General features: G+C 38.8%; 1 protein-coding gene across 3 annotated transcripts in view; it reads right to left on the bottom strand.

Moving 5' to 3' along the window:
* Nucleotides 1-12,594, bottom strand: part of PAK1 (p21 (RAC1) activated kinase 1) — a 182,530-nt gene that overhangs the window by 21,877 nt on the left and 148,059 nt on the right. For all 3 annotated transcript variants that reach the window (XM_023511940.1, XM_023511930.1, XM_003780873.3), the window contains exons 9-10: nucleotides 8,261-8,309; nucleotides 2,908-3,020 (exon numbers count right to left, since the gene is read on the bottom strand). In XM_023511940.1, the coding sequence (XP_023367708.1) occupies nucleotides 2,908-3,020; nucleotides 8,261-8,309 (162 nt within the window). The remainder of the gene's footprint in view (nucleotides 1-2,907; nucleotides 3,021-8,260; nucleotides 8,310-12,594) is intronic.

Here is a 12,594-nt window from a genome sequence, read left to right as displayed (position 1 = left end):
TGCAGCCATTATTGTTGTTTGGCAGGTCCGGGCTGGATTCAAACCCGCCACCTTAGGTGTATGTGGCTGGCGCCTTAGCCGCTTGAGCCATAGGCACCGAGCCTGTATAATTTCTTAATATCCATGAAAAGTAAACATGACTTTTAATGTCCATGAAGAACGAACACGACAAAGTCTCTCTTAATCTCTTTTGAGAGAAAAGACTATGTATGGATACTTGAACTGCTATGGACTGAATGTTCCCCCAAATTCGTATGTTGGAAATCTAGTCACCAATGTCATGGTATTAAGAGGTGGGGTCTTTAAAAAGTGATTACATCATGAGGGTTCTGCTCTTATGAATGGGATTAGAGCCCTTAAAGAGCCCACAGAGCTGCCTTGCCCTTCTACCACGTGAGGGCACAGCAGGAAGACATATCTCAGAACCAGAAAGCAAGCCCTCACCAGATCCAAATCTAGCGTACCTTAATCTCCTACTTTCCGGCTTCCAGACTGTGAGAAATACATTTGTTTTGTCTATAAGCTACCCAGCCTCCTAAACTGTGTTATAGCAGCCTAAATAGACTAAGACATTGACCAAAAGAGAATGCAGGATTGGGTTTAAAAGCCTTCCACTGGCAAGCCTATTCCCTCTCTGACAAAGAATGCACATTATGGCCTCATATCCACATATCAAGAAGACAATTTTCAACTTGAACTTACTGGAGGAAAGAAATGTAAGAATCCAGCTGGGCTCAGTGGCTCATCCTAGCCCTTTGGGAGGCTGAAGCGGGTAGATAGCTTCAGCTCACGAGTTCGAGACCTGCCTGACCAAGAACAAGACCCCATCTCTACTAAAAATAGAAATATTAGCCGGGCATAATGGCAGGCACCTGTACTCCCAGTTACTTAGGAGGCTGAAGCAAGAAGATCTCTTAAGCCCAAGAGTTTGAAGTTGCTGTGAGCTAGGACACCGCAGCACTCTACCCAAGGTGACAGAGTGAGACTCTGTCTCCAAAAAAAAAAGAAAAGAAAAGAAAAAAGAAATGCAAGAATCCATGTGACTATTTCTGGAATATGACAAAGTAGGCCCTTTTCCTGGGCCTGACACATCATTGTCAAAGCCAAGACAATGCAAACCAGAGTCAGGTTGTCTCAAACACTTTGTGGCTGCATACTGTGCCAATACATCTTCAAAAATCCCCTCTCTAAGGTAAAGCCTAAGAGCACCACACATCTGGAGAAAAACAAAGATAGATGAAGTTCTCCTATGAGACGTCTTACAAAAACCAACCACAGACCCTCATTTGCAACACCCATCTCTGTGCCTCCATAGAGGTATATTTTTTTCTGGGCTACTCTAGGAGCTATCTGAAAGCAAAGACTGAGCCTTATTTACTTCTGATTCCACAGTATATGCCTCTGGAAATACCAGTAAAGATATGATCAATAAATAAATATGGAAGTCTTCCAATCCCACTCCTAGTACACAAATTCCTTCAATAACATGGTCCTGCATTTTAACTGTTTAGGATTCCTCTGCACATGGGGAACTCACTATATTATGAGACAGGTTTACCTTTATTGAAAACTTTCATTTTTCCTTCTCTTGAGCTAAAATCTACTATTCCTATGGTCTTTGGTAGTTTGTCTAAGTTATATTCTCTGTATATCAAGTTCTTAAGAGATGGGAAAGCAATTAATAACTTTCAAAGGATTCTTCAGAGCCAGTAAGAACCCACACCAAGGAGATGCAACCATTTTCAAGAAGGAGAAGGTGAGAAGTCTTTATTGCTTCACAGATATTGACATCAAGTCTTGGGAAGGTCAAACTCCAATTCTTTTCCTCTTTAAAGAAACTGAAGCTTACCAGTTTTAGATGAAGAACACGAAAGCACATTTATGAAATCTGCCAACAACAGGGAAAGGTAGCTGGAAATGCAATATTAAGTAGTAAGAAATTATAGTCCAAGACTTAGTTGAATCTCACCTACACCTATGATGTTTCTGAACTCTGGGCAAGGAGTTTAATTTTTTTTTTTCAGGTATGGGAGAAAAAGACCATGATATAGTAATAGAAAGGGTGGGGATGTTGGTACTAGGAACATTTAAATTCAAACACTGGTGAGCTATATACTGGCTTATCAGTCTTAGACAGTTATTAACTTTTACAAACTTTAGTTTCTTCATCTGTAAAACAGGAATAATAATCCTTATGTCAAAATGAGATACTGCTCATGACAGTGCTTGGTACGACAGAAAGCATAACATAATTGTTTGCTATAATCACTATTACTGTATTGAAGAACTGACCTTTGATGGGCTGGAATGATGGCCTGAAATAATAAAAATGGGATTTAAGAAGATAGCTAAAAATTCTACATTTTCAGTTTAATACAAGCTTATGTAAAAAAAGATCAGAGATTTCAGTTGACTACAAACTTCACAGAGTCAACAATGGCATAGGCATCCTAAAAAGAATGAAATCATCAAGTTTCAAAAAAGGAAGAGTCCTACTTTCTCCACAGTAGCTAGATCTCAGATGAGACATCTAGTACTGGCCACCAGATTTTAAGAGAATACAGACAAACTTGGGGTTATTAAGGATATGGAGAACAGGGCAAGATTGGGGATGTAAAATGAGTTGTTTTCTCTGACAGATGAGCTGATGTGCTTTCCTAGGCAAAACAAACAGTATTAGGATTAACATTAGAAGATATAGGGTGGTAGAGTTCCAACAAATTCCCAGATGGATTTTCCAGCAAGCAGAGAAATCCAACATTACACAGGGTCAAGTTCAGAGAGCTCAGAATTACAGAAGACTCTGAAACAGTAGTTCCAGGGGCTGGTATTGCCCAGTCCTCCAATAGCTTCACCACCAATCAGTCCCAGGACCCTATCTCTTTGAGGGGACCCAAAACTCCATACCTGTCCAAGTAGTTCACAATATTTGGGTTCTTGTTTTCCCTCATGACCAGGATCTCATTAATAATCAACTCTTTCTTCGGCTGCTGCTGAAGATTCATCTGCTTAATGGCCACCTGAAATCAGAGTACATTCAATATGCAACCAGTCATTCGGCACTTACAGAGCACCTATTCTGTACCAGATCATAAATCCTAAGAAAACAAAGTTGAGTAAGATACATTTCTTAGCCCTTGAGTAATTCAGAATTTATCTATGTAAACCAGCAGTTCTCAAAATAAGGTCCCCAAGCCAGCACCATCATCATCATCTGGGAATTTGTCAGAAATAAAATTTGGGGGACCCCACGTGAAATCTGCTGAATTAAAAACTGTATGTTTTAATAAGCCCTCCAAGTCATTGTGATATACACCAAAGTTTAAGAATGTAACTTTGATGTAGAATAATACTTCAAAAAATATCACAATATAAAAGAGACATTATAATAGAGTTCATACAAAGTGCTACAGAAACACAAAACAGGGAAGGAACTTTTCAGTCTGGCCACATAAGGAGGCTTCATAGGGGAGGAGGTGACTTTGTGAACTTGACGTGAAAAGATAAGTCAGAGCTGACAATGTTAAAAAAGAAGAGAAAGGGGGGTTAGATCCCTAACATTTATGTGTGAAAAAGATCTTTATGTGCTTGTCTCTAGAAATAAAACACATTTCCACATAATGCAAATATAAGGTATTCTTCAGGTTCTAGGGCACTTTGTGTCCCATGTATCAGTTACTTTACAAGGTACTCTCAAATTTGTTGTTTCATTTAACCCTCAGAGGCACCTTATGTGTTAAGTATTACCCTTCAACATATGAAGAAATGGTGATTCAGAGAGGATATGTGACTTGCATATATAGCTAATCAGTAGCAAAGTCAAGATTAGAACCCTCAAAAGTTATGTCAACTTATCCTGTGCACAAAGCCAAATTAATTGTCCCCACAGTATACTTCTGATAGCTCTCTGTCTTGCTCAGAAACTTAAATGGCTACTAGTTGGCTAGAAATGTTCCTCAGCGCAGCATACAAAGTTCTCATGCTCGGACCATTACTTCCCACTATGTTTCTTCACATACTCCATGTTCTCCTGGTGTCTACCTGTCTTTGTTCAGGATCTTTTCTCTGACTTTATCGTTTCCACATATTCAAAAGCTACTTATGTTCTATATCAGAGCAAATGAAACTTCTTTCTCCAAACCACATTTACACCTCTGTTATGGAACTTATGACATGTTACCCTGTATGATGATTGGGTAGGGGTGTACATGTGTGTGCGTGTGTGTATGCCTAGCTAGAAGTTTGAGGGCTCAATTGAAAGCTGGGATTCTCAGTGCCATGAACAAGGCTTCATATACACAGCTTGGACTCAACAAATGTTTGCAGAAAGGAAGAAGGAAAGAGGAAAATCGGGGGATTAAGAAGTACTTTGTTTTTAAACCACAGAAAAATCAGCAGTAAGCTCCATCATCTCATAGGAATATACTTTAAATTATTTGCTAAATGTTCATTTCCTGGAGATATTTTCCCTTTATCCTGCTTAGTCAGCAAGAACATAAACATCTAATAGAACTAAATTATCTTTCCAAAAGCAACAGAAGTAGAAATAATGAAAGATTCAAATTTTTATGGTACAAACCCTGACTCTATCATTTCTTCAAGCCAGAGTGCCAGTTTATTATCAATAATAGAGGTTGTTCTTTTAAACATTCTAACCACCAGCTCAAGCCAGAAAAAAACTGCTTTGGAGTGGGGTTTCCTAATAGGTCAGGCTTCTGGTCTGGCTGCAGCTTAGTAAGCCCTTATAAAATGCATTAAGTTCTAGAGTACCTTTGGAGTTTCTCAGGCTATTCCGGAGTATGGCCAATGCTTATGAACCTCACAGTAGTAACTGTTGGCAGCAGCAAGGGAGGAGACAGGTAGAGACTAACACAGAGGCTGGGGCAGAACACTAGGAGTCCCTTTTCCATAGTTACTAACTAGGGTCCAGGCTAACTGTCCCCCTCCCAATCAGGCGCCATCAATTCAGGCTACGAGACAGCACTCCTGTACCAGAAAAAGAGCTGGACTTGAGTTCTGAGGACCTAAGCTCTGGACTTGACTGTCACTTACTGACCTTGTCCAATCGAACTCTGAGCCTCAGTCCCTTTGCCAATACATTGAAGATAATAATCTCAACCCTGATGTGTTGAGGTTTGCTTTGAGTAAGAAGTGAGACAGTAGCCAAAGTGTTACTCATACATGAGTAAAGAATTTAAGTAATAAAGAAAACAATAAAAATGGTAATCATAGTAATAACAGCATTTGATAAATACCTGGCACAGAGAAGAAAGAATGACAACAGCAGCAACTACATCAACAACCAACCACAGTCCCACGTTACTGAATGCTTACCATGTGCCAGGATTTGTGCTAGGTACTCTCTATTTATGTTATCTCAGTAAAATCTAACAATAACCCTGAAAAGTAAAAATCATGACATGCATTTTCACGTAAGGAAATTGAGGCTAAGACTAATAAGAAAATCGCTTCAAGTCAAAACCAATGTCCCTCAGGTCCACGTGACTCCAAAGCATCTTTCAGCCTGTTCTTTCTGTTATACACATTAAAAATGGGCTTGAGGCAGGGGATACTGGCTCATGCCTGCTATCCTAGCACTCTGAGAGGCCACAGGAAGAGGATCATTTGAGCTCAGGAGTTTAAGACCAGTCTGAGCAAGAATGAGACCTCGTCTCTACCAAAAATAGGAAAATCAGCCAGGCATGGTGGCTTCTCAGGAAGCTGAGGCAGGAGGATCACTTGAGTTCTGGAGTTTGAGTCTACAGTGAGCTCTGATGAAACCACTCCTCTAAACCCATAGTGACACAGGGACAGTCTGTCTCCAAAACAAACAAAAAACAAAATACAAAACAGGCTTAAAAAATTATTATTGGATCTGTAATGGGAAGACTTCCGAACACTAACACCCAGCTCACTCATAAAGACTGAAAGCTTCCTGCCAACTCCACTAAAATTTATACTCCCTGGGCAGGAAATGGGGCCTTCCTGACCGCACTGCATTAGCCACCCTAATTGACTCTCTTCCATTCACAGTTTCGTAACCACAAGGCAGGCATGCAATGAAATCAAATTTCTCTTTCTGTGGCCAGCTCCTCACATAGGCAGCCTCTAGGCCTTCCATGACCGCCCATCACCTACCTGCCTCCCATCAGCCTGGTAAGGCCTGAGAGGCCAGAAACATGACAAGAAGGGGGCTAGTGACTGACTAACCCCAGCTCTGCTGTGCTCTTACAACCCACAACACACAGGATTAGGAGACAAAAGATTCTATTCTAGCCCAGTTCCTGCTAATTGTTGACAGCGCAACTTTGTAAAAAAGTTACTTATATTCCCCTGCCTCAAATTCCCAGCAATTAAAAGAAAATAGCATTACCTGCCTCACAGAGTTCTTTGTAGGACTGGTTGATATAGACTCTTTTTTTATTTCTCTGACAAATTCACTATCATTAAAATTGCTGCCATGATAACACTATCCTTCTTTCCTTGCCATTATTTTTACTTTAAAGCAGATTCCTGTCAGCATTAGAAGACTTTTTATATGTACAAAATGGAAATTATGGTCTCTTGTATTTACATACGATTTTTAAAATTTTCTTAAATGGCAGTAAAAAATATATATAATATGTATTATATAATTTGCTACCTTTACCATTTTACAATTCAGTGGTAATAAATACATTTATATTCTTTTATGTTTTCTGCTCCCCTTCCCAGCCTCTAGGGACTTCTAATCTATTCTCTTATCTTCATGATAATTCCTTTTTTACCTCCCACATGAGGAAAACTTGTCTTCCTAAACTTGGCTTCACTTAACATAATGGCTTCCAGTTCCAGCTGCTGCAAATGACAGGATTTCATTATTTTTTATGCCTGAATAACATTCCATTATCCATGTGATTTTAATGCTGAGAACTTTCACAGAGTTCTCAACACAAGTGTAGCACAAAGCAAATGCACAGTAAATGCTTTATGGAATATATATGTAAAAATGTACTTCTCAAAGTTTATGATGTGTTTTCACATGCATTACCCTTACTGAGTTCTTTCAATACTTTTAAGATATGTATTATCATGCACATTTTATAAGCAAATAAAACAGCTCAGAGAGGTCGAATGACTTACCCAAAATTATATAAGTAGTCAAAGGTAAATTACTCACATAAGTCTTTGTATTCACACATCAAAGATCAATTAATGCATCCTTAACCGTAATGATTTTTAATAGTTGGCTTACCCTATGTGGAGCCTCAATATTTGGCTTTAACACTTGTAAAAGACTCACAAAAGTCCAGTGAGATAGTGCTACAGCTATTAACTCAGACTCCTCCAGTATATCTGGTAGTTTCAACCACCAAAAATACAGAAGCAGGTTCCTAGTAGCCTCCCTCAGAAGAGTTTAAATCTATTTTTATTGGAAGAGGAGTGCCTCACTCAACCTCTGAGTCCTGGTATTCTGTAAACTAAGAATTTCTCCCAAGCAGCTTCCATCCACAGCCCACTTGCCAACGTTCCTGCTTGCCAACCAAAGAGTAGAATGCAAACGAACCCCTTCATGGCTTCTCTTCTGCTAAAGACAAGATCTTGGGTTGCAAGCTTTAGCAATAAGGACAGAATACTTACTCAAGGCTTAATAAAATAAGTGGGACAAAAACGTGCTTCCAAACTAATGAGGACTTAGATGCCCAGTGGAATCCTGGGCACAGAGTAAAGGTAGGACTGCTGGGTTAAGAGTCAACAGACACAGGTTTTCAATGTCCTCTAGACCAAACTTGTCTCCCAAGCACCAAATTTATATAAGCAAGAAGGTCTTGCAGGTAGGATCCCATTTCTTCATACCTATGACTCTGCCTTTTTTCTTTCTCCTTAAACAATTATCACCCACTTATATTGCATCCTCACATTCAGTCCATCACCAAATCCTATCAAATCTACCTGCTAAATATCTCTCAAATCTATCTACTTCTCTCTATCTATATCATGCTTTTACCTTAGTCCAAATCATCACCTCTTACCTGGAATGACACAAAACCTCCTAACTCATCTTATCCACTCTTACCTCCTTCAATTTGTTTTTCACACTGCAGCTGCAGTGACTTTTCCAAAATCTGTAAGTCTCCTTATATTAGTCCACTATTTAGTTCTAATCTGGTATAGTAAGAAACTGGAAATGTCCCTGCCGAGCTAAGATGGGCTAATAGTTAACCAAAAATAAAAAGAAACCATAGCATTGAAGGAGCAACAGCTGGCAGTAGATACTTACCTCCTGTCCTGTGGCCACGTCCATTGCAGTATACACCGTGCCTGAAGCACTGAACAACAGGTGGGAGAGAGGAGGAAAAAACACAGGTGTTCAATGAAGTAATATTTGTCAAATGCAGCTCTACACACAATCTGGCAGTGTACGTGTTAATAATAGCAGCAAAAATAATCCTCCCCTCTGCATCCCTCCCATTCTCATATTTAAGAAGAGTTATGTCATAGCAAAGAGAATACAGGCTCTAGTGGCCACAGACCTGAGTTCTAATCTAGACTGTCTACCTAGTACCTACTGGCTATGACCTTGATTGAGTTATTTAACTTCTCTGAGCTTCACTTTCCTCATTTGTAAAGTGAACATAGGAGTATAAAAGAGAATTTAAATCAATTAGTTCATGTAAAGAACTTAGTCAACAGCTAAAATACAATAGGTTTTTTTTTTTTTAGACAGAGTCTCACTCTGCCACTCTGGGTAGAGGGCTATGGCATATGCTATGCACAGCTCACAGCAACCTCAAACTCCTGGGCTCATGTGATCCTCTTGCCTCAGCCTCCCAAGTAGCTGGGACTATAGGCACTGACCACAACACCTAGCGAGTTTTTCTATTTTTAGTAAAGACAAGGCCTCGCTTTGCTTAGGCTGGTCTTGACTCCTAAGCTCAGGCAATCTGCCTGCCTCAGCATCCCACAGGGCTAGGATTACAGGAGTGAGCCCCACTGTGCCGGCCACAACAGGTTTTCAATATATGCTAGTTCTTCTCTCTTCTCCTCTACCACTCTTGGCAAACTGCTTTAATTTCTTATGGCTTCAAACTATTCATTTGTAAAGAAGAATAAGATTAGATCTGTGATTTTCAACTGCAGGTGAGGAGAACTTCAGAATAGGGTGTGGAATGACACATATATTTATGAAAAAAAAGTATGGACTTCTGGGGTATCAGTGATGTCTCTTAATCTGGCTACTGAGTACATGAGTGGGTTCATATTTGGAAATTCTTTGAATTGTACACTTCTATATGTTAACTTAAATTAAAATTCACATTAAAAACTATAACTACTAAAAAACTATAAAAACTTAAAGAACCACACTGAATAATTTAAAATAATATCAAAGTACCTTTCCCATTCTAATATCATAGGACACTATGACCCTTTAACATAGTGTTTTTCAACCATTTATCCTGTCAAAAGGTATGTGAATTTTATTTTCTATAGTTTATATTATAAATTAGGATTTTAGTTTTAGTTTTTTCAGACATAAAATATTAGACATGCTTTTCAAACATGTATGCTCCCAGAAAATTTGATACTTTCTCTACCCCACTCTCAAGGTAAGAATGACTCCACTAGACACACATGAGTATGTAAGACACACGTGTATATATATATGTACATCCATACACAGACAGAAAAAGGAGTGAAATAAATGCCAGAATTAATTCTAGAAAAGTAATCACGTCCACTTAAATAACTAAAACTGTCATTTGATGCCTATAACAGTGAAACCTACATATTTTTAAGTATGTAATTTTTTGCAACCATACATGCTGTGTATAAAGCATGCACGATGCAATTTGAAAAAATTTGAAATTCTGATCTATTGCAAGAATATATTCTAGGCAAGCTCTGAGATTATGCTTTCCAGAGAAGCAAGGTCACTTCAGGGGGAAAGGTCACTTGCAAGTACACCTTCCAGGTAGAAACTATGCTCATCAGCTTCCTAATGCTCACTCTGTGCTTGGGACCCTAACTACATGCCTGGAAACCGGGATCATAAAATACTGGCTATCATGTAAGAATTGGACTACTTCCACTGGGCAGTTGTTTCTAGCCCCTACTCATCTTCTCCTATAAAGCTGATATTTATCTTCCCATCCCTACCCTTCCCAGATCCTTCCAGATGCACCATTCTTAAGGGACAAACATGCCCAAGCCTCAGGGGCCTGGACATTTTGCGACTATGTCTCCATGACCACAAAGTTCTAGAAAGTCACTCAGACCTACTGGATAATGTTTGATTATTTCTACCTTGAACCTACGTATAATTAGATGTTGAATTCCAGGTCCAAAAGAATAATAATCTTTACATCTTAAAACAGGAAAAAAGCAAGCAAAAAGCATAATAGCGCCAATTCATCATATTGGTGTAGCATTTATATTTCTTAAATTATGAAATGTGGAAACATCAGCACAGATACTTCATAAATATTTCACTCTTCCCTTAGCACTAACAGACCTGTCAAGTAAACAAGGAAAGTACATTTTGCAAATGCTAGCAACCTATAGGTCTCATACATCTGTAATTAAAAAAAAAAAAAAATCATACATGTTTTAGAGGTAAAAGGCCCTCAATCCACCGCTCCTCTTCCTTAAATCTAAGATAAAGAAACTCAAGTCCAGAAAAGAAACCTAATTTGTCCACATGTGTCCATATATATTTCTGCAACATTCTTAATATTTCAATTTAACTACATAAAGGAAATACCATCCACATTACTCTGAGGTAAGCAAAATAATGTAAGATGTTAAATAACTTATACCAATTAAGATTCACAATCTAGTAGGAAAAACACTGAAACTAGAAAAAAATAAGGTCCACTGAAGTCCAGAGTTGTTTTGAGAATTAAATTAGACAAGATGCAAATAACGGATGTAAACTGTAGAATTCTGTACAAACATAACCTCCCTACACTACATAATCCTGTATCTTATTTTTCAGAAGTTCTCTGGTGCATAAGAAAATGGAAAACAGAAAATTTCAATTACTTCATTAGCAACAATGCTCTTATGCCAGTGACACCAAGAGCCTACTGTCAGCCAGACATTTTTATTTAATTTTAGCTCTTTTAGTAGGACTTTAGAAATCTCATTATTTTAATTTTTGCATAACTTTCTAAAGTAATTGAAGCAAAACTTAAGTGTACAACTTGATGATTTTAGAAAATAAGTCACACTCACGTGTGTACCACCAAGATCACACTCTCAAAGGTTTCCTCATGCATCTTTCTAATCAATAACCCCCCTCCCAGAAGTAACAACTATTCTGATTTCTATTATCATAGATTAATTTTCCTTATTCTTGAAATTCATATAAATGGAATCATACAGTATCTGCTCTTTAAAGTCTGGCTTCTTTTGCTCAAAATAAAGGCCATATGCCAGTCAAGCACAACGTAACACTTCAGTCAACAACAGACCTCATATATAACAGTGGTCCCATAAGATTATAATGGAGCTGAAAAATTCCTATCACCTAGTGACATCAAGCTGTTTTAACATCATAGTACAATTACTTTATTTTTTCATAAATGTAGTGCAGCCCGAGTTTACAATGCTTATAAAGACTACAGTAGTGTACAATAACGTCCTAGGGCTTCACATTCACTCACCACTCACTGGTTCACCCAGGGCAACTTCCAGTCCTACAAGCTCCATTCATGCTGAGTCCCTATACACATGTGCCATTTAAATTTTTTTGTGTGTGTGTGAGAGAAAGTTTGACTCTGTCTCCCAGGATACAGTGCAGTGGTGTGATCAGAGCTCCCTGCAACCTCAAACTCCAAGGCTTAAGTCATCCTTCTACCTCTGCCTCCCAAGAAGCTAAAACAACAAGCATGTGCCACTATCCCCACCTAATTTAGTTTTTCTGTAGAGACAGGATCTCACTATGTTGCACAGGCTGGTCTCAAATTGCTGCCCTCAAGTGATCCTCCCACATCAGCCTCCAGAAGCACTGGGATTACAGGCATGAACCACTATGCCCAGTCCCATTTTTAAATTTTTTTATACCATAATTTCACTTCACCTTTTCTTAGTTTAGATACAAGTATTTTGCTACTGTGTTACAGCTGCCTATACTATTCAGTATGGTAACATGCCCTACAGGTTTGTAGCCAAGGAGCAGCAGGATATACCATATAGCCTAGGTGTGTGGTAGGCTGTACCATCTAGGTTTATGTAACTGTACTTTATAATGTTCATACAACAATGAAATTGTCTAATGATACATTTCTCAGAATTCATTCCAATTGTTATGCGATACATAACTGTATATTATAATTCTTTGTTTGCCTGTGTATCTCCTTCTGTCAACTCAAGGTCTTTGAAGGCTGAGATTGTCTCTGATTCATAGCTATATTCACAGTACCGGGCATACAAAAGAAACTCAGTTAAGATTTGCTGAGCCCAGTACACTGAGGGCAACATACAACACAGAAGGATAAATGCCAGAAGGATAAACTGCACATCCATCTAGGTCCTGGCTCAGCACGTGTGGCTCAAGTGGCTAAGGCACCAGCCACATACACCTAAGGTGGCAGGTTTGAATCCAGCCCGGGC

This window comes from Otolemur garnettii, unplaced genomic scaffold (genome assembly GCF_000181295.1).
Source record: "Otolemur garnettii isolate 467f Iridium unplaced genomic scaffold, OtoGar3 scaffold00001, whole genome shotgun sequence".
NCBI classification, from domain to species: Eukaryota; Metazoa; Chordata; class Mammalia; order Primates; family Galagidae; genus Otolemur; species Otolemur garnettii.
Note: the sequence above shows the minus strand (reverse complement) of the source record. Positions and strands in the feature narration are given on the sequence as shown.